Source organism: Crinia signifera, chromosome 19 (assembly GCF_055691185.1).
Source record: "Crinia signifera chromosome 19, ASM5569118v1, whole genome shotgun sequence".
Classification (NCBI taxonomy): domain Eukaryota; kingdom Metazoa; phylum Chordata; class Amphibia; order Anura; family Myobatrachidae; genus Crinia; species Crinia signifera.
The window spans coordinates 7,421,759-7,443,828 of NC_139226.1; the positions used below are offsets into that span (position 1 = coordinate 7,421,759).

Here is a 22,070-nt window from a genome sequence, read left to right on the forward strand (position 1 = left end):
CTACACATAAGAAGCTTTTATGGACCCAGGCCAACCTAGTGCACACTCCCTTCTGACAGCGAGGAGGACACTAAGTGGGCAAACACATGCGGCGGTGTGTGCTTCACGATGTAGGGTAGATATCCTGGTGTACAGATCACCCATACACACATGGCATTCTGTGCCAAGCAGTGCACTTGCTGGGTAATACAACTAGATTAGCCTGCATGCGCTAGAGATCTGAGCGGGCGATATCGGGCACCTGGGACCACAGAACACAATCGTTATGACCTGTACATAGAAGTTGAGCAGAAATCACTAAGCTATTTAGACAGATCACTTAGAAAACAGACAAACATCACCCTGTGTGTATGCCCCTTTAGTATAAAAGTCTATCAAGCTCCCCTGTTCAGTCCCCTAGGTAACGACATTCTGTGGAACATGCAGTGGCGCACATTTGTCATTCCCCAAATACCATCAAGAACATTAGAGAGCACATGAGGCTAATCGCACATTAAACAGTCTTTATTCCAAACAGAAGTATAGAGAGTCGAGCAGCAATCCAATCCTCAGAGAGAAAGCCTCCGCGTGGACTTCTACATTTAAGCTAATTAAATCATTCATTTTCCTAAAATTTTAGGTTCATTTTTTTTTTTTACTTGGTAAAAGAATTGGTGCTTCTGTCCTGAAACAGATTTCAACCCAAAGATTAAAATATCAAACGGGATCATTACGAAAGAATTTAGGGTGCAGTTATGTCCCAACAGCAGGTCAGGGGCCCTTGTCCAGCGAGAGATCGGTACAGCAACTAGCCCACTACCCCCCACACCCACACAGGGGAGGAAGTCGCCAGGACAGAAAGTGGAAATTTATATACACTCCCGTTTTAGAAAATTATTGGCAAATCATCTATTCATAGAAAACACAGCATGATGAGTCAACATATAAGTAGGGGGCAGTCTACCCAAAAGCAAGCGATGGACAAGGCCATCTCTGCATGTTTGTCCCATTCAGGAATACAGGGCCACAGTGTGCTAAGAATGTAAGAGCCAGCTTGAGGGTGATGCAGAGAAATGCTACAACCTTTGTTTTAAATGTTCCCGTTTAAAGATTGCGGTTTGCAGATATAATTTCTTCAAAAATCAAATGCGGGAGTGAGGCGTAGTATGAAATAAATGGTTATAAAATGCAAGGTAAGTGTATAAACTAGGCTAAATAAAAATAAATAACTCAGAATAAAATCTAGATGCACAGAACGGCAGCTTGCCATAGGGTTGGCACTAGCCCCACTCTGAATGGCCGCTATCGAGCAACAGTCCGAGAAAAACTCAATATTTATAGGTAGGAAACGTGAAGCGGGTTAAAAGCAGGACTCGGTAGAATTCCAGGTCCTGAGGCAGAAACGTGCAGTCAGTTGGTGCCCCATTACTGCACTCTAGCAGAGCCCCGGCTGCATTCAAGGGGGTGGGTGGGTGACACAGGGTCCTCATTAAAAAAAATCATCTCAAATGTCCATCAAGCCTCCTCCCCAGGGACCCGTGGGAGGTGAACGAGGTAAATTTCCACGCCTGGTAAGACATCTGTTGCAGAACACGACAGGTAAGCGTCTGGCGTAGAAGGAAGTGGGATGACGTCACTGCGGCAGCTCGATCAGTTGGTTATTTTCTCAATCTCGTCAATGTCATTGGAATCTAGCTTCTCAATCTTCTTATCTAAGAGGAGGGAGGGAACGAGGGAGTTCAGCAAAACCAGCTGCTGCATCATTTACATAATAAATTAAATCCCTATTTATTCTGAGACTTTCAACATTCTAAACAGGACAAATGTTCACCATTATATGCAACGAAAACCAGTGTTTTCAGTGGAACGATTAATAGGCACCCAAAACTGAATTCTGCAGCTCGACGTCCATTGATTATCAGGGCACCCAAGACAATTCAATTACCCCATATTAATGTACATTCAGAGAGGGCTGGGGGGGGGGGATCAATAACTGTAAAAGCTGTAGAGCAATTTGGCCTGAAATTGCTCTTTAATAGACTGGGCTAAGAAAAATCAGGTAAATTACATGCATTTTAGATTAGCTCCAACCACAAGACTGCGCATCGGATCGGAGCCCCTAGATCGCCGGTGCTGTGCCCAGGATCTGTTAGCACTTGTTGGGATCGCATATGATAGATCACATGTAAAAGGATCGCATGCGGACCGCTGAGAGAATTTGCAGCAGCGTATGGCCACTCTAACCCTCCCCCGAAGTAGGCCTGGGACCCCTGTCACAAGTAACCGGGTCTGGACAGCAAGACTTACTGAAGTGCTGCTGGATTTGAGTCAGGATGTTCATACTGTGTTTGCTGTCCACCATATTGATAGCCATGCCCCTCTTGCCGAAACGCCCAGTGCGGCCTATCCTGTGGAGATAGGTCTCGTTATCTGGATTCCCATCTTTGTCCACGGGGAGGTCAAAGTTTATCACCACGGAGACTTGCTCAACATCAATACCTGGCGGAGGATGAACAGGTTTATACAGGAAGGTCCTAGGTAAAATGCTTTTCCATTATACAGTCTAGTAATGCTACAAGGAGGGAACTGGAGGAATATACAAACCCCGCACAGTTAGGGACATGGTGGGCATTGAACCCATGACCTCAGGTGACTTTAACATCCCCTTGGATAACCCCGCTGATCCTGGCACCTCCAAACTCCTCTCTCTCTGCTCCTCTCTTGGCCTATCTCAGTGACTCCCACCCACATCCAAGGACACTCCCTCGATCTCGTCTTCTCTCGCTCTTGTTCCCTTACTGACTACACTATCTCAGCTTTTCCTCTTTCTGACCATCACCTCATCTCCTTCTCCCTCACTGCTTCCCCCTCTCCCACCCCCCCTCCAAAGCGCATTGTCTCACGGCATAACGTCAACACACTTGATCTTGCTGCCTTCTCAAACACGCTGTGTCCTCTTCTCGCCCCAATCGCCCTCATGTCCTGCCCGAACCTCGCTGCCTCCCTCTATAATGACACCCTATCTTCGGCATTGGACTCTGCCTGCCCTACCTCCTCTATCCCCCTTCGATGCTCCAACCCTCAACCGTGGCACTCACCTATCACCCGATTCCTTAAAAAGTGCTCTCGCACTGCTGAGCGCTTCTGGAAGAAATCACGCTCCCTTGCGGATTATCTCCATTTCAAATTCATTCTTTCCTCCTTCAGCTCTGCCCTTGCTCTGGCCAAGGAATCCTACTTTAAGTCCCTCATCCTTTCCCAATCATCCAATCCCCGCAGGCTCTTCGCCACCTTCAACTCCTTGCTCTCCCCCCCTCCTCCAGCTCTTCCGTCCTCCATCGTAGCCGCTGATTTTGCTACCTACTTTTCAACCAAAATCTCCTCTCTCAGGACTGCCATCACTGCTGCCATGACCTCACCCTCTCCCTCCTCCCACATCTCCACTCCCCTCCTTCCAACCCCTGTCCTCATTTTACCCCACCACTGCTGCTGAAGTCCACTCTATCCTTCAATCCGCTTCTCCCTCCACCTGCCCGCTTGATCCTATCCCCTCCAATATTATCCGTCGTCTCAGTCCATCAGTCTGCTCTCACCTGGCTCACCTCTTTAATCTTTCCCTATCCTCTGGGATCTTCCCTTCCTCCTTCAAACACGCTCTTGTCTCCCCAATTCTCAAAAAAACAAATCTGGACCCCAACTCTCCATCCAACTACAGGCCCATCTCCCTCCTCCCTTTTGCCTCCAAACTCCTAGAACGTCTGACCTATAATCGTCTCCTAAGCCACCTTACTGCTAACTCCATTCTAGACCCCCTCCAATCCGGGTTCCGCCCTTTACATTCCACTGAAACTGCCCTGACCAAAGTCACTAACGATCTACTATCGGCTAAATCCAAAGGCCTCTTCTCTATCCTCATCCAGCTTGATCTGTCGGCTGCCTTTGACACTGTTGACCACCCTCTCCTGCTCAACACCCTCCGCTCCTTTGGCATCACTGGCACGGTCTTCTCCTGGTTCACCTCATACCTCTCCGATCGCTCCTTCTCCGTCTCCACTCCGAGCTCCTCCTCTCCTACTACCCCCCAGCCAGTCGGTGTTCCCCAAGGGTCAGTCCTTGGCCCTCTCCTCTTCTCCCTCTACACCACCTCTCTGGGCACCCTATGGTTTTCATTACCACCTTTATGCTGATGATACCCTAATCTATCTCTCCTCCCCCGACTTATCCCCATCACTTCTGTCCAAGGTCTCCGAATGCCTCACGGCCATCTCAGCCTGGATGACCCAACGCTTCCTGAAACTAAACATGGCTAAAACTGAACTTCTAATCTTCCATCCCCCGAACATCCCCTCTTCTCCCACTATCTCCATCAGCATTGGTGAAACCGAGATCACGTCCACCGACCAAACGCGCTGCCTCGGTGTCATCATTGACTCCTCCCTCTTTCACCCCCCACATTCGTGCTCTCTCACAGTCTTGCCGCTTTCACCTACGCAACATCTCACGCATCAGACCATTCCTCTCCACTGACGCGACCAAAATTCTCATTCACTCTCTTGTCATCTCCCGCCTTGACTACTGCAACATCCTTCTCTCTGGGCTACCTCTCACCCGCCTCGCACCTCTCCAATCCATTCTTAACGCTGCTGCTAGGCTCATCTTCCTCTCCCGCCGCTCTACCTCCGCCTCCCCCCTCTGTTTATCTCTTCACTGGCTCCCCATTCCTTTCCGAGTTCTCTTTAAACTCCTCACCACCACCTACAAGGCTCTCTCCTCCTCCACAGCTCCCTACCTCTCTTCACTGATCTCTATCCACACTCCCTCCCTGACCGCCGACTGACCTCTCACCTAATCACCTCCTCCCACTCCCGTGTCCAAGATTTCTCTCGCGCTGCCCCCCTGCACTGGAACAACCTCCCGCCACCCATCAGGCTATCCGATTCCCTTACCTCCTTCAAGCGCTCCCTCAAAACCCACTTTTTTCGACTAGCCTATCCCTCCTCCTAACCTCTTTTGATCCTCCTATCCTGCCTCCGTTCCCCTCCGTTCCTACTTATCCTATTGTATTTCGTTCGTTCACCCACCTATTTTTAGTATGTTAACTCTTATGAGCAGGGCCCTCCTTCCTCACGTACTCACCCTACCTCATTACCTCACCTGTGCTCCTGTCCTGTTCTTCCCTTCCTCTACTTCATCTTCAGTCTCCTTGACAATTTTGACACCTACTTCTGAACTGATGCTGATTTTAGTTCTACCAGCTATACCCCTATTTATGCTGTATTTTATCAACACACCCTGTACGTTACCTTGTAATTTGTTTTTTTGTTTGCTATGTACGGCGCTGCGGACACTTTGCGGCGCCTTATAAATAAACGTACTACTACTACTACTACTACTACTCAGCGCTGTGAGGCCACAATGCTAACCATCTGTGCTGCCCAAACCTATCGGCAACAATGAGCTCACCTCTGGCGCATACATTGGTGGTCACCAACACCTTCTCTTTTCCCTCTCTGAATCGGTCAATGACTGCCGCCCTCTGCTCCACCATCATCTCTCCGCTGAGCAGCGCCACCTGGTGACCCTCCTTAGACAGCTCTCCTGCCAACCAAGATGCAGTCTTGCGAGTCTGCAGAACACAAACACATTTATATATTTGGCCAAGAAAAAGAAGAAGGATTCCAATTCGCAAAGCCAACGCCAGGTTATCAACTCACATGGCAGAAGATCATTGCTTGGGCGATGGTTATAACGCCATAGATGTTACACAGGGCATGGAACTTCTCTTCCCGACTGTTGCAGAGCACATAGTACTGCTTAATCGTGTCCAGCGTCTCCTCTTCTCGCTTCAGCTTGATGATGTTGGGCTCGGGGACCACTTTCTGAGCGAATCTCCACACTGAGTCCTCGAAGGTAGCCGAGAACAGCAGCATCTGGCAGTCGTTCGGCAACATCCTACAACACAACATCTTCCATCAGGTTCCACCCAAACCCACCACACAGCATGCTGTGCCGTGTTCCACCACTTACTTCTGGATACGGATGCTCTGGTCCTGATGCCCCTGCGTTGCAATCATAACATCCGCCTCATCCAGCACAAACACCTTCATCTTCCTGGGATCAATGAACTTCAGCTTGGAGCACCAGTCCAGCACTGTACCGGGTGTTCCGATAACAATCTGTTCGGGAATCTTGTAACCACGTTCCACTGGGGACACAGCACAGAAGGTTACACAAGACAGAAGGTGACAGCAGATGAGAACCACTTGGCCCATTTAAACTTCCCCTTCTATATCCTTTAGATAACTTAATGTTTGATCCTTAGGGCCTTATTCGAGTTCACTCTGACAAAATCCTTCTTAGATGGACAAAACCATGTGCACTGCAGGGGGGGGGGAAGATGTAACATGTGCATAGAAATAGATTTGGTGATTTTTTTTTGTGATTCTGTGCAGGGTAAATACTGGCTGCTTTATTTTAACACTGCAATATAGATCTCACTTTGAAGTAAAACCCCACCCAAATCTAATTCTCTCTGCACAAGTTACATCTGCCCCACCTGCAGTGCACATGGTTTTGTCTATCTAAGAAGGATTTTGTCAGAAAGAGTGAACTCGAATAAGGCCCTTAGTGCCTTGTATGTATAATCTGACACCTATCCCCTGAATGTTTAAATTGCTCTACCACCTGTGATGGGAGGCTACTCCACATCCACTACCCTTTCTGCAGTAAGTTTGCTTTCCTTATATTTCCCCAGAACCCCTACCCACATGTCCTTGTGTTCCAATACATCTCTTCCTATGAAGCAGGTCTCCTGCTTGGACCTTGGTGAACCCCTTAGTGTATGTGAAAGTTCATAGATCAATGCACCATGCATATATTGGGACATTTTAACATTCTGCAACAACGTTACACCCTTGTATTGTTTTAAAGGGGATACACAAGCTCCGTCACAACGCACCGATACAGCATTGCGCAAACATCCCGCGATAACCAGACATTACTTACACTTGTTTCCTCTCACAGCGTAGGCCAGTTTTAGCTCTGGATAGAACTGCCCCATCTGCTCAATGACTTTTCCAGTCTGCAATGCCAATTCGTAGGTGGGCGAGAGGCACAGGCACTGCAGGGAAATGGTTACCGATCAGTGACAACTACACCACGTTGGCTTTTTATGGGTTAACCCAGGGGTTCCCAAACTTCAGAATCACGCCACCACAGATTGCCACGGCACACAGTTAGGAAACCACTGGGCTAACCCAATCATGTTAGTTACGGCATGCATGGTCCAGTACAAAGGCTCACACCTACGTGCAACTATGGCAACCAACAACTACATTACATCGTCTTGGTCATGACAGACAGTGAAAGAAAGTGCACCAATCCTCTGCAAAACCTGCAATACTAAAGGCGCCCCTCCTTTGAGACCCCAAACGTGCCTTACCTGTGGGTACCTATTTGCAGGATTCACGCGAGACAGCATAGCTAGAACAAAGGCAGCCGTTTTCCCTGTGCCGGACTGGGACTGAGCGATTAGGTTCTGGGGCCTAAGAAAAGACGACACGAAAGCACATGACTAAGTGTCCAGCATCTGCACTACGGGATTAATCCTTTGAGTGCCAACGTTGCTGTGACGATCTGGAGTCTATTAATTGAAGATTAGCGCAGTTGCTGCTAAAAAAAAAAAAAAAAAAAAAAAAAACTGCGCTAATATTCAATTAATAGACACTACAAAGGGGTGAGACTCACCCACAACTATAGCACGGAATACTTACGGCTCTGCCAGCATCATTGGCAAGGCGTTCTCCTGGATTTTAGATGGTCGGTTGAACCCCATTGCGTAGACGCCCTCCAAGAGCTGCGGCTTTCTGAAATCACAGGACAAGGGGAGAAAAAAGGATTAAGACTTTACAGGATGGGTCACGGAATAGGAATTTATTAAAAACACTGCAGCAATATTTATTCCGCTGATCATTTGGAGCAGCAGGTTGTTCATAGAGTAACAGCAGTTGGCGCAGACATAGACCATAATTGTTCTTACAGTACTCGGGCCGCCGGTCAGGAGAGCGGGGAATAATCTACTCAACACAGACGGATATAGCTTTGTGCAGATGAGGCTTCTTCCAGCCAGTTGCCGTGGAGACACAGGCGAGAGATTTGGCTCGGTAATGTAATTATCACTGTTCTCTTGCAGCGACTGCACTTTATCAGGAAGGCAGCGGTCTCACTGTAGCAGTCAGAGAACAGCCAATAAATACATAACGTGTCACGGCAAGGACTGATACGAAGCGTATTATTGATCTGAGGAGGTCAAACCGCTACTGCACCTGCAGATTACCAGGTGGAGCAGAATAAGTTGCATCTAAAAACCATGAAGACCTACAGATCCGAGGACGTCCCTGATGGCCGGTTAACAGCCCATATAGTGTGGTACTGCAGATCACAGGCATGAAGTTCCCATGGGGTCAGAGTAATGTATGGGGGAAGATGGGGGGGGGGAGGTCAGTTACAGAGAGGGCTAGCACTTACAGCCTCAGCTCCTCAAAGGATTTGACCGAATACAGAGGAGAGTTTGGATCCCGCTGCAGAACCTCCACTTGGTTTGTTGTGTTAACCAGGTTGTTCCGTATAAGTTTGTTGAGCAGCGACTGTGTAGCTTTGTCCTCTAGAGAAAAAATATAAAAATGTTAAAAACACACACACACACACACACACACACACACACACAGATTACTTCTAGCAGCACTAATGTCACCACACTTCTTTGTATGGTTTCCCATCGTTAGGGCACGGATCACAGACATCAGGCTGATGCAGAGGTGAACGCAAAGCACAACTGTGCGCATGAAGCTAAAAGCACATGTTCACCTGTACGCAAGCCTTAACCTATCTCTATGACGGGAGCACCATACTCGCACCAGGGCTGTGCAGTCTATTTCATATATAGCAATAATATAGTAACATGGCAGCACAAGGCACGGACATAAATAAGGCCGCTTACACTGAACAAAATATACAATTATATGATAAAAATTTCTAAGGAAATAAAAATGGTGCTAATGCCCTATCACAAGTCGGATTGATTACCCCCTATATACACAATGAACAGAAAGGTTAAACAGAAACATGGCATCTTACACCTAAAGCATACATAAGACAAAGGTCATGAAGTATTCTCCAATAACCAATGCTGCTAAATCCACCCCTCTACCACCAACACCGCTAGCCCTCCTCTTCCCTTGTACTGCTTCACCACCAAGGCAGCTAGTCCTCCTCCTCCCCTGTACTGCTTCACCACCAACACCGCTAGCCCTCCTCCTCCCCTGCTTCACCACCAACACCGCTAGCCCTCCTCCTCCCCTGTACTGCTTCACCACCAACACCGCTAGCCCTCCTCCCCTGTACTGCTTCACCACCAAGGCAGCTAGCCCTCCTCCCCTGTACTGCTTCACCACCAAGGCAGCTAGCCCTCCTCCCCTGTACTGCTTCACCACCAACACCGCTAGCCCTGCTCACCTGTACTGCTTCACCACCAACACCGCTAGCCCTCCTCCCCTGTACTGCTCCCCCACCAACACCGCTAGTCCTCCTCCCCTGTACTGCTTCACCACCAACACCGCTAGCCCTCCTCCCCTGTATTGCTTCACCACCAAGGCAGCTAGCCCTCCTCCCCTGTACTGCTCCCCCACCAACGCAGCTAGCCCTCCTCCCCTGTACTGCTCCCCCACCAACACCGCTAGCCCTCCTCCCCTGTACTGCTCCCCCACCAACACCGCTAGCCCTCCTCCCCTGTACTGCTCCCCCACCAACACCGCTAGCCCTCCTCCCCTGTACTGCTTCACCACCAAGGCAGCTAGCCCTCCTCCCCTGTACTGCTTCACCACCAACCCCGCTAGCCCTCAACCCCTGTACTGCTCCCCCACCAACACCGCTAGCCCTCTTCCTCTGTACTGCTTCACCACCAAGGCAGCTATAGCCCTCCTCCCCTGTACTGCTTCACCACCAACACCGCTAGCCCTCCTCCCCTGTACTGCTCCACCACCAAGGCAGCTAGCCCTCCTCCCCTGTACTGCTTCACCACCAACACCACTAGCCCTCCTCCCCTGTACTGCTTCACCACCAACACCGCTAGCCCTCCTCCCCTGTACTGCTCACCCACCAACACCGCTAGCCCTCCTCCCCTGTACTGCTCCCCCACCAACACCGCTAGCCCTCCTCCCCTGTACTGCTCCCCCACCAAAACCGCTAGTCCTCCTCCCCTGTACTGCTCCCCTACCAACACCGCTAGCCCTCCTCCCCTGTACTGCTCCCCCACCACCACCAGCCCTCCGCCCCTCCCTCCAACACTGTACCGCTCCACCACCACTAGCCCTCCGCCCCTCCCTCCAGCACTGTACCGCTCCACCACCACTAAACCCTCCGCCCCTCCCTCCAGCACTGTACCACTCCACCACCACTAGCCCTCCGTCCCTGCCTCTGACGTAGCGTGGCCACAAGTGCAGCAGCCAGATTAACAAGTACCAGCACATACACCACCCCATGCTAGATGCAATAGATGTGATACAGACATGCCATTTGAATCACAGGGGTTTAATACTAGGAGATCTATTGCAGATGTGATGTTGCCCATAGCAACCAATCAGAATCTACTTATTAAGCATCTTCTAGAAGAGATAGAAATTGATTGGTTGCCCAAAGCAACATCCCATTTTAGCAAATAAACCCCTCAGGCAAGTACAGCGATCTGGCACATGGCGTTCCCATAAGACTTTGTGCGTTCACACAGTAACAGCCCACAAATACCCAAGAACAGTGCAATCCAGACGTGCACAAAGCTGACCAGCCACACGTGTATCCCCCGCACCCGATGTGTGGTGTGGTCCGTGACTGCCCTATTGTGCAGCGTGCTAATTAACACATAAACGTCCGCAGGTTATTGGCGTCTCCCTCTGAGGTTTGTTTCTATTCGGCAAGAAGACAATCAGGCTTCGGTGTACAGAGACGCACAAGTCTGATCTACAGGGGAGCCTGGGAATGGGGAGCAATGGGTCTCTCCGTGTGAATGCACTGAGTGGCTTCCCCCCAGCAATGAACGCGATCATTTCTGTCCATACACGCTGGGCATAGTCACCCAGTGTGTATAGACCTACACCCTATCCCTGGTACAAGGTGTCTGAGAGCAGTCAGATCACATGACTGCGTATCGCACAAGTTTTATTGACAGCCTGCACAATAGCACCCACGCTGCCCTCTCCGTCACATGTACAAGACTGGCCAATAGTTGTGTATGTATGATTCCAGGACAAAACCTTACGCTTCACTTACAAACCTGCATTTAACCCTGCTGTGTCGCACCGAAGCCACTCAATGGCATGAGAGACTCCCATCAAGTCTCCACCATTTTGTATTATAGGGTTAATGGATGGAACACTTAAGGTGCGTACACACGGGCTATAATCGCTGTCAATATGGTCGCTAAGCGACTATATTGCCAGTGATGGGAGTGTGCCCTGGCGATAAATCGCCAGGTGCGCGCTCCCGTTTTTAGCCCCCTTATGATCGCTGGTCGCAGCTCCTGCGACCAGCTGATTCCCTCCTGCAGAGGTTCCCTTTCATCAGCGACCATCTGTGGTCGCCGATGAAAAGGAGACACTGAGCAATATATCGCCCCCCGTGTGTACACACCTTTAGTGATATAACCCATATAGCACTGCCTCACGGGATCAGTATAAAATCCCAGCAGTCAGAATCCAGACGGTTGAAATACCTAAGCCGGAATCTCGGCTGCAGCAATGCCGACAAGGCCCTTGCAGGCTCCCCACGCAGTAGGCCCAGTGCCTCACTACGCTCGGCATACTATTTTATTCTCCCTCTATGGGTGTCGTAGACACCCATAGGAGGGACAAAGGCGGTCGGGATTCTGGCGTCGGTATTTTCACCGTCTGATGCCGACTGCATCCCCTGCCTCACCAACCACCACAAGAGGAAGGAACCAGTCTTTATGCCCCCATACAGGGTATAGCCCACCAGATAAGGGACCACACACTGCAATACAGTCCTGCTCACCTTTATCGTCCTCCTCGGATTTCTCCTCCCCGTCTCCATTGCTCGCTTTCTGTGCGCCATCACCACCAGCTGCCGAGTCTGTACCTGGAACAATGAACAGAAAGGTGATCAGCTGCAGCTGGCCAGGACTGCATGCTAAGACACGACTACTGTGTGTGCCATAGACTAGGGCAGGGGTGCGCAATAAGCCACCCTGCAGCTGTTTATGAACTACACATCCCATCATGCCTTGCCTTAGTTTTGTGCATGCTAAAACTGATGCAGGGCATACTGGGAAGTATAGTTCACCAACAGCTAGAGGGCAGCTTGGACTAGGGCCTAGTCCACCCGCAGAGCTACCACCGTTACCTCTGTTTAGTACCCACACGTACATACTACAGACGCCCAGAGTATCTTCCTAGCAGCAGTCACACAGACCATATACAGGCCAGGTACTATTACAAGGAGAGGTATTATTACTACACAGGCTAGTTACTCACCGTTACTCTCAGGTTTAGGGATTGGTTCCTTGTCTTCTTTCAGTTGCAGCTTGTTGAACTACAGAGAGCAGTAACAGAGCACTGGATTAGGGATGCTACAGTCAGGGAAAGGCATTTCATGCATCTATTTATTCCCACAGACCCACCAGCCACAGTGACACCTGGAGCCAACATCAGTGCCAGGTGCCACAATTCATTGCTGCTGATAGAGATTAAGACCTCTTAATCCTTTTGCAGGAACGGTGGCCACATACCGCCTACTTCCCCAATAAGGAGTACGGGTCCCAAAAAGAAATGCTCCAGAGTGTCCCCGTCATAGCCTCATGAGGAACAAGCAATTAGTGCAGTTGTTCCCAAACTCAATTAACTCTAAAGTTGGGTACATGTCAGACTATGTGCTAATGACAATGTCGCCAACAGTTTACCTTAAACCCCAGACAAACAATGAAGTGCGCACACCCCCACTGTGCGATCTTACAAACTGCCTCACAGTACATAATGCAGTGTTTGCTATATCAGGTACATACGTAGGTAGTCTGTGCACAATAAACAATGTGATGAAAATAGTTAGCGATAATCGGACGGAGCGCTTGAGATAGTTCACGTTATCGGGGTAGACACCATTGTAAAGTTCTGATCTATTGGAATCAGTCACATCATTAAAAATCTAAAGCGCACCCAGCTTAAGAGTCAAGGTTTAAAGTATATCAATTCTTAAGCACAGGTACTTAAAAAGCAAGCGACTGCATTCCAATTCACAAGCTGAACAGCCTAACCATGGGGAATGGAGAGTATATAGAGCTTGTGATTTCTGTCACATCTAATATACATACATAATAGTTGTCACTGGACGCGATGCTCCAAGTGCCTGGTAACCCACACAGAGCAGTCCTGAGCAGGCTATAACCCACATCACTTATGACACTGGCATTATATCAGCTGAACAGGGACGGCAGTGTGAGCACATGTGGAAGGAGTACAGGTATTCACTGGAGCCCATGCATACAATCACCCGACTGTTCATCACACCACGCAGGGATAAAAGGGATGGAGGCAGGTATAAGCACGCTATACGCATCCATATGAAATGCGGTTCTTCACAAAGAGCTTGTGTACAGTGTCACAGACCAGGAAGAAGACTAAGCCACTACAGAGGGTGACATCTGCAAATGTCTTTTAAAAAACACCAGGAGAAGCCATGATGTCATGTACCAAGACACGGAGTAACAGCCAGATGTTAAGCGGCTCTCCAAACTGCGGCCCCCGTACACTGAGTAACTCAGGTTAATGGATAAAGCCGCATCCATTGCCCATATACTACCGAGGGCAAGCTGGACTTCTCCCCTGCTCTGGCCAACAGCTTATTCCTAGTAAAACGGGGCACCAAAGGGGATGGTGCATAGGACATAGACCAAACTCAACAAAAGGGTAACAAAAGGGAAAGAACCTCCCCCCCCACCCCCAAGAGGCCTCAAGGCGGACACCACAATACAAAGCAACAAGGGGGGCAGAGCACAGAGACTACCCCAAACTCTGTTAGCAGTGGTTAGGTCGACAGGATTAAGGTCAACATGGATTGGGTTGACCATTGAAGGTAGACATAGTTTTTTTTGAGCCGACATGTGCCAACAGGCAGAATTTCATGCCCTACCATCCACTATAGGGTGGAGGTAGAACAAAATAGTGTGCCAGGCGTAGCAAGGCACCAAGGACAAATCCGCGAGGGGACGCGGTGCACTTTTTTAGTGTTGATGTCAACTGTGTCGACATTCAGGACAAAACCCCCATGTCAACCTAGCTTGGGCTACAGAGCGGAGGGGGAGAGCACAGGACTCCCTCCGAGCGTTATAGGTGGGTGGGTGTGTATGGAGTCTGGTCTATAGGGTACTGGTAGATGCTACATTGTAGTGGGCTAAACGACCTTCCACGCCCCGGGGGAGGAGCAAGGCTATATGGTACCCGGGGGTGACGGTCTGTCGGGGGTACAGGACAGAGCTGTGGGGGTGGGAAGCACCGGCCAACACATAAGAGGATGCCGGGGCACCGGGGGAGGGCCTGGAGTACGCTGGGTCCCAGCTCTCACCGTCTCGGCCGCCGCCTCCTGCTCATCCACAGCCAAAGCCCAGGAATCAGTCGCCATCGTGCTGCAAACTCACCACCGGAAGTCGCCTGTACCAGCACCGCCCCGCTCGGTGCAGCCAAATAGAAGCCCGGCCGGAAGCTTATGCGGCGAACTTCCGTTCCGTGTCACCCCTGCCCCGCCCCCTCACCGTGACGTCGCCGGTCGCTCAGACCGCTGTGGCGATGGTGCTGATAACAGAAAGCAGTCACTTGTCTTCCACTTCCTCAGAACGTGGGGCCCCCTGGGGTAGCGGAACTGTAGTGCCTCAGAACGTAGGGCCCCCTTGGGTAGCGGAACTGTAGTGCCTCAGAACGTAGGGCCCCCTGGGGTAGCGGAACTGTAGTGTCTCAGAACGTGGGGCCCCCTGGGGTAGCAGAACTTTAGTGCCGCAGATTAACGTGGGGCCCCCTGGGGTAGCAGAACTGTGGTGCCTCAGATTAATGTGTGCCCGCCTGGTGTAGCGGAACTGTAGTGCCTCAGATTAACGTGGGCCTGTCTGGACTATCGGAACTGTAGTGCCTCAGATTAACGTGGGCCCGCCTGGAGTAGCAGAACTGTAGTGCCTCACATTAACGTGGGGCCCCCTGGGGTAGCGGAACTGTAGTGCCTCAGATTAACGTGGGCCCGCCTGGGGTATCTGAACTGTAGTGCCTCAGCTTAACGTGGGACCCGCTGGGGTAGCGGAACTGTAGTGTCTCAGAATGTGGGGCCCCATGGGGTAGAAGAACTGTAGTGCCGCAGATTAACATGAGGCCCCCTGGTGTAGAAGAACTGTAGTGCCGCAGATTAACGTGGAGCCCCCTGGGGTAGCGGAACTGTAGTGCCTCAGATTAACTTGGGCCCGCCTGGGGTATTGGAACTGTAGTGCCTCAGAACGTGGGGCCCCTGGGGTAGCGGAACTGTGGGGCCCCCTGTGGTAGTGGAACTGTAGTGCCTCAGAACGTGGGGCCCACTGGGATAGTGGAACTGTAGTGCCTCAGAACGTGGGCCCGGCTGGGGTAGCAGAACTGTAGTGCCTCAGAACGTGGGGCCCCCTGGGGTAGTGGAACTGTAGTGCCTCAGAACGTGGGGCCCCCTGGGGTAGTGGAACTGTAGAGCCTCAGAACGTGGGCTCTCCTGGGGTAGCGGAACTTTAGTGCGTGCGTGCGTGTTTCCTTACAGGGCCCTCCTACCCCTGTGTTGGTTATTACTTAAGGTGCGTACACACGGATAGATTTGGCAAAAGATCTGGGCGTTCCCGACCGATTGAAGCGACCAATCGTTTAAATCGTTCCGGGTGTATGAACGATATAGATGACGATGCGCGTTCCCGCCGGTCGTTGGTAGAGGTCGATGATCTTTCCTGCTGGTCTTTAGCGATGTGAACCAATCATTTTACGTGTAGGCATGATGAACGATTGGTAAAGCTGATTGACTGGCTCCCTCTCCCGCCACCATGGTTAAAGATCAATCGTTCATGTGTAATCATTTGTACAATCGTTCACTCTTTGACACCAAATCGTTTGTCCGGGAATTCTGAGGAAATTGTTAATGAGATTGGATCGCTTGGTAAATCTTTCCCTGTGTATGCGCATTTAATCTTGTTTAATTGCTGTTTGTTCCCAATTGTAAAGGGCAATGGAATATGCTTTATAATCAACTTACTTATAATTAGAAATGAGCGCCGGGGCTGAAGATTTGGATTTGTCAAACAGTGGTGAAAGGCTTTGGATTGGATTTGTTTTTTTCCAAAATTGTTCAAAAAAGCCCAAATCGCGTAATTTTTGCATTTTTTTTTTTGTCCCTAGAGTAATATTGACCTCAATAGCATTAATTTCCAGCCCTTTCCAGACAATTTTGACTACTTTGCAGCTCACAATGTTGTTTTCATTTAATTTAGGCCAAGGTCTGCAGCAGGCTGGCTGGTTATTAACTCACAGAACTTCTGACAGTATCAGTATGGTGTATTGGGGTGCAGTACACACAGAACCTCTGACAGTATCGGTATGGTGTATTGGGTGCAGTACACACAGAACTTCTGACAGTATCGGTATGGTGTATTGGGGTGCAGTACACACAGAACTTCTTACAGTATCGGTATGGTGTATTGGGGTGCAGTACACACAGAACTTCTGACAGTATCGGTATGGTGTATTGGGGTGCAGTACACACAGAACTTCTGACAGTATCGGTATGGTGTATTGGGGTGCAGTACACACAGAACCTCTGACAGTATCGGTATGGTGTATTGGGGTGCAGTACACACAGAACTTCTGACAGTATCGGTATGGTGTATTGGGGTGCAGTACACACAGAACTTCTGACAGTATCGGTATGGTGAATTGGGGTGCAGTACACACAGAACTTCTGACAGTATCGGTATGGTGTATTGGGGTGCAGTACACACAGAACTTCTGACAGTATCGGTATGGTGTATTGGGGTGCAGTACACACAGAACCACTGACAGTATCAGTATGGTGTATTGGGGTGCAGTACACACAGAACCTCTGACAGTATCAGTATGGTGTATTGGGGTGCAGTACACACAGAACCTCTGACAGTATCAGTATGGTGTATTGGGGTGCAGTACACACAGAACTTCTGACAGTATCAGTATGGTGTATTGGGGTGCAGTACACACAGAACTTCTGACAGTATCAGTATGGTGTAGTGGGGTGCAGTACACACAAAGAATAAATAAAGTAGAGAAAAATTGATTTGGATTTTTTTACTTTAATTAATTAAATTTGTTTTTAATGCACAGCTTGTATAACGCTTCGTGGACGCAGAACAATGACACCCGGAACTTGTAGTGTATACTATTGGTGTGTAGTATACAGCAAAAAAAAAAAGAACAGCAACATTTATTTTTATAATGTATTTATTTTTAATTTTTTTTATGGACGGGCCTTGGATAACACTGCGTGGACCGTGGAGGCAGAACAATCACACACGGAACTTGTTCTGCTTCTGACAGTAGTATATATGTTTGGTGTATTGGATTGCAGTGCAGCACAACACAGTGACCACACACCACAATGAAAAAAATATTTACAATGAAAAGCTGACTGACAGCCTGCCTATGTACCCCACTACACTGACTGACAGCCTGCCTATGTACCCCACTACAGTGACAGCCTGCCTAACACATGACCATTATAATTACTACAATATAAGTATATTAACCCAGCGCACAAACCCCTCTGCTGAGTCTTCATTGCACTGCCACAAACCCCTCTGCAGTGCACTGCACAGAACCCCTCTACACAATGCACAAACCCCTCTAATCTGCACTGCAAAACACCTCTCTGCACTGCACAACACAACACCCCTCTGAGTCTGCACAGCACAAACCCCTCTGCAGTCTGCACTGCATAACACCCCTCTGAGTCTGCACAGCACAAACCCCTCTGCAGTCTGCACTGCACAACACCCCTCTGTCTGCACTGCACAGCACCCCTCTGCATACTAATGATTGATGACAAGTTAGTGATTGATGACAAGTTCACCACATGCACACCGCCCAGACCCGCCACGAGCAGAGCTGTGCGCAGCTGGAAGCGTGACTGAAATGGCACCGAATCGGGACACCAAGCTTTTATAGACTTGGCTTCTCGCGAGAGTCCGACGCAGGATTTCCGCGTTCGGCCGTGCTCGGGTTTCCGAACAAAACTGGAAACTCGCGACGTCGGGCCGCCGATGTTTGGAGCGGTTCAGATTCCGTGGAATCCAAATCGCTCATCTCTACTGATGATTATGGGAATGTTGCGGGAGTGTCACTGAAGTGGTTGCTGAATCCGGTGCAGAACGCTCACATACTCTGACGATGATTCTGTGTCTGCAGTACCTGGGGTTGGTGCAACTGATGGCTGAGTCTGACGCACCAAGCGGTGTTTGAATGTAATAAGATACTTAAAGCGGACGTCTCAGTCCTGGCTCATGCATGGGCGTGGTCTTACCCCATCGAAAGAGCGATGTTAGCAGAGAGGCACAGCAGCACCACCGGCTAAGGCCCCACTGTGTTCTTATAAATAGGCGCCTCCTTTGAATCCTTGTAATGATTTAACTTATTGCTAGGGCTAACCACTGACGGATTGAAACCATTGGCTAGACACCATTCATGGCTTAACTGTGCGCATAAGCAGACCGCGCTCATTCTTATGCAGCAGTCAGTAACCATCGAGTTCTGCAGCGCATATGCACCATCATCGATGGTAAGACTAGTCACCATCATTATCATCAGAGCAGTAGCATCTACATCCCTTGTCCTGCCTCCCTCTTCCTCCCATCGCTATCTCTACCCCCTCACCTACCATCTCTTCCCCCATCTTGCCAGATGTATGCGCACTGGGATCACAAGATCCTGGGTGAAGACATCTGTGGGAGGTGCGTAGAGATGGCTGCTTTGGAAGCCCAGATTTCTGATCTAAAACAGACCATCGAAACGCTGAGGGACATTGCCAAATTAGAAGAAAGCTTCCGCCTCACGGTGGAAACTTTGGAGGATCAGGGGGTATTAGCAACAGATGAGGTGGGCATATTCAGTTGCGCTTTACAATTGGAGACAATAGTGATTAAACAAACTGGGTAGATACAAACCGACATGGAGGTAGGAGGGCCCTGCTCGCAAGCTTACAATCTATAGGGATAATAGGAGGGATACATAAGGATAGAATTCCATAGCATGGCAGTCCCACCAGATTACAAGACAGTCCTGAGGGGATGCAATTAGATATGAATCCTACTGGAGTTTGTGTGGGGTCCTGAATATGATAGGCTTGCCTGAAGAGGTGAGTTTTCAGGTAACGCTTGAAAGTTTGGAGGTTAGAGGAGAGTCTTAGTGTGCGTGGAAGGGCATTCCATAGGGTGGGAGCTGCCCGACAAAAATCCTGCAAGTGTAAGTGGGAGCGAGTAATGAGTGTGGATGAGAGACGCAGATCTTGTGCAGAGCGGAGAGGTCGGGTGATGAGAGACGCAGATTTTGTGTAGAGCGGAGAGGTCTGGTGATGAGTCGCAGATCTTGTGCAGAGCGGAGAGGTCGGGTGATGAGAGACGCAGATCTTGTGCAGAGCGGAGAGGTCGGGTGATGAGAGTCGCAGATCTTGTGCAGAGCGGAGAGGTCGGGTGATGAGAGACGCAGATCTTGTGCAGAGCGGAGAGGTCGGTGGGGATATAATGTGAGATAAGCGAATAGATATAAGTCGGTGTAGTCAGAGTAATGGCTTTGTCTCTAAGTATAAATATTTTATTATTAATGCGGTAATATACAGGCAACCAATGGAGGGACTGGCAGAGTGGATCAGCAGACGATGAGCGTCTTGCTAGGAAGATCAGTCTCGCAGCTGCATTCAAAGTAGATTGTAATGGTGAGAGTCTTTTCTTAGGAAGACCTGTAAGTGCATGGATTAGAGTTTTTGCCCTTGTTCTGCAGAGGGGGAGATTGTGGTCGGCATAAGGAAACCCCCCTCTAGGAACCCTGCATTTGAGACTCCAATATAGACTGTTCCGTATTAGGGACCTTAAACACTATTCAGAGGGCATGCACTCCCAATTTCGTCTGCAAGGACATCATATGGGGAGGGGAAAGCATGGACTTTATCCAATGTAGCAGCTGGAGTTTTCTCTTGTAGCCCAGAGTGAGTAAGAGAGACATTAGGACGTCTCCTCTGATCTCTGTCTAATTACTCCTTCAGTCCTCGCGGCACTTCCATCGCACATTCACCAGTTTGACATTTTTGAATCTCTTAATTGTTGCAAAAAAAGAGATGAGCGTCGCGGAGATCGTCCAGGGAGCCGACTCAGTAATAATGAGCGTCACGTGGAATGTCTTTATCCCCTTCAGACGGAGCAATGATTCCCTCGTCCAGAGGAGAAGGGTTAATCCGCCTCGTGAGATGATACAACCAGCCAGACCTCCGCTTTCACCCTCTTATAAGGGTCTACCAGTGTGGTGTAGGGGTCTGAGTCTGACGTGCGCAAATGCAATAGTGCGACATTATACTAATACATATACATATCATCTAACTTGCCTACATCTCTCTATATATACATATATATATATCTTATATATTTAGCCAGATCTGTCACTCATCCCCTGTGTGTGTAACGTTCTCCCCCAGCGTTCTACACAAACCCGCCCCCACCCCCCCCCTAGGGAAAAGATACTCATCCCCTGTGTGTATAACGTTCCCGTCCAGCGTTCTACACAAACCCGCCCCCCCCCTAGGGAAAATACCAGTGTGATACACACCACCACCCTATTGACATCACCTCCCCCCGCCCAGCCAGGGCTACAGTACACATCCAACATTACTCCACAGCCACCAAGTGACACCACCCCACCCCCCGCTACCCCCCCTCCCACAATTCGCAGGCCCTTCCGCGATTCACGGCACATTCCACCCGCCCCCCCCCCCCCCGCGCGATTCACAGCACCCCCCCTACCCGCGATTCAGGGGGCCCGCCGCGATTAACAGCAACCCCCTCCCACGATTCGCGGACCCCAGCGACCCCCCCTCCAGCGATTTGCGCCCCACCCCTCCCTCGATTCACAGACCCCCAAAACCCCCCCTCCCACAATTCGTGGACCCCCGGACCCCGGCCCCCCCTTCCCATGATTCAGGGCCCCCCCGCGATTCACGGCACCCCCGCGCCCTCCCCACCTCCCGTGATTCGCGCCCCCTCTCCCGCGATTTACGGACCACCGCGACCCTCCCTTCCCACAATTCACGCCCCCCCCCTCAATGCTAACGTTCTGAGTATATCAAGTACTGTCTGTCCTGATGAAAAGGTCTTAGGACCTTGAAATTTCAATAGATGGCTATGTACTTGGAATTCCTACTACTAAAGATTTTTTCATACAAGCTCGATGATTGCCGCCGCTTCCTTTCTCTTACACTTTGGGTGTATATAAAGAATCTCATATATATATATATATATATATATATATATATATATATATATATATATATATATATATATATATATATATATATATATATATATATATATATATATATATATAAACAAGGTTTTCAAAACGGCACTCAAGGTAAGTTCTTATCGCATCTGTGGTGCAGGGTCCAATTGAATTTAAATAGAGTTTAGAACTTACCCAACTTTGCAGGAGGGAAGAAGACAGACCAGCACTCGTTTTAGTAGTAAGAAAAGATAAATGTACATTTATCTTTTCTTACTACTAAAACGAGTGCTGGTCTGTCTTCTTCCCTCCTGCAAAGTTGGGTAAGTTCTAAACTCTATATATATATATATATATATATATATATATATATATATATATATATCCAGGAGATGGGACGACACTCACTATTAAAGTACATAAATGCTGGGGTGCACACTCAAAAATAAGCTTCCATGGAGGAAGTATTTGATATAATTGTGGGTACAGAAGGATCACACGATGCTGATATGCGCTAACAGCTCGTGG

At 49.4% G+C, this 22,070-nt stretch overlaps 1 protein-coding gene across 1 annotated transcript; it reads right to left on the minus strand.

The window, feature by feature from the left end:
- Positions 1 to 488: 488 nt before the first annotated feature.
- On the minus strand, positions 489 to 14,757 carry LOC146042028 (ATP-dependent RNA helicase DDX19B). The gene is made up of 12 exons (XM_083161936.1): positions 14,605 to 14,757; positions 12,522 to 12,579; positions 12,043 to 12,126; positions 8,506 to 8,641; positions 7,752 to 7,844; positions 7,421 to 7,523; positions 6,985 to 7,099; positions 6,007 to 6,184; positions 5,694 to 5,931; positions 5,443 to 5,605; positions 2,287 to 2,478; positions 489 to 1,691 (listed from the first exon to the last, which is right to left on the minus strand). Exons 1-12 carry the CDS (start codon positions 14,659 to 14,661, stop codon positions 1,630 to 1,632), a joined length of 1,479 nt encoding a protein of 492 aa, XP_083018062.1. The 5' UTR covers positions 14,662 to 14,757; the 3' UTR covers positions 489 to 1,629.
- Between the last annotated feature and the right edge of the window lie 7,313 nt (positions 14,758 to 22,070).

Bases quoted from the DNA above. Each gene is read 5' to 3' on its own strand.
- LOC146042028 (XM_083161936.1), bottom strand. From the start codon at position 14,661: ATGGCGACTGATTCCTGGGCTTTGGCTGTGGATGAGCAGGAGGCGGCG. The intron at 7,524-7,751 runs GTAAGTATTCCG...GTCTTTTCTTAG, and splicing joins CCAATGATGCTGGCAGAGCC to GCCCCAGAACCTAATCGCTC. The intron at 5,606-5,693 runs GTGAGTTGATAA...TGTGTTCTGCAG, and splicing joins AAGCAATGATCTTCTGCCAT to ACTCGCAAGACTGCATCTTG.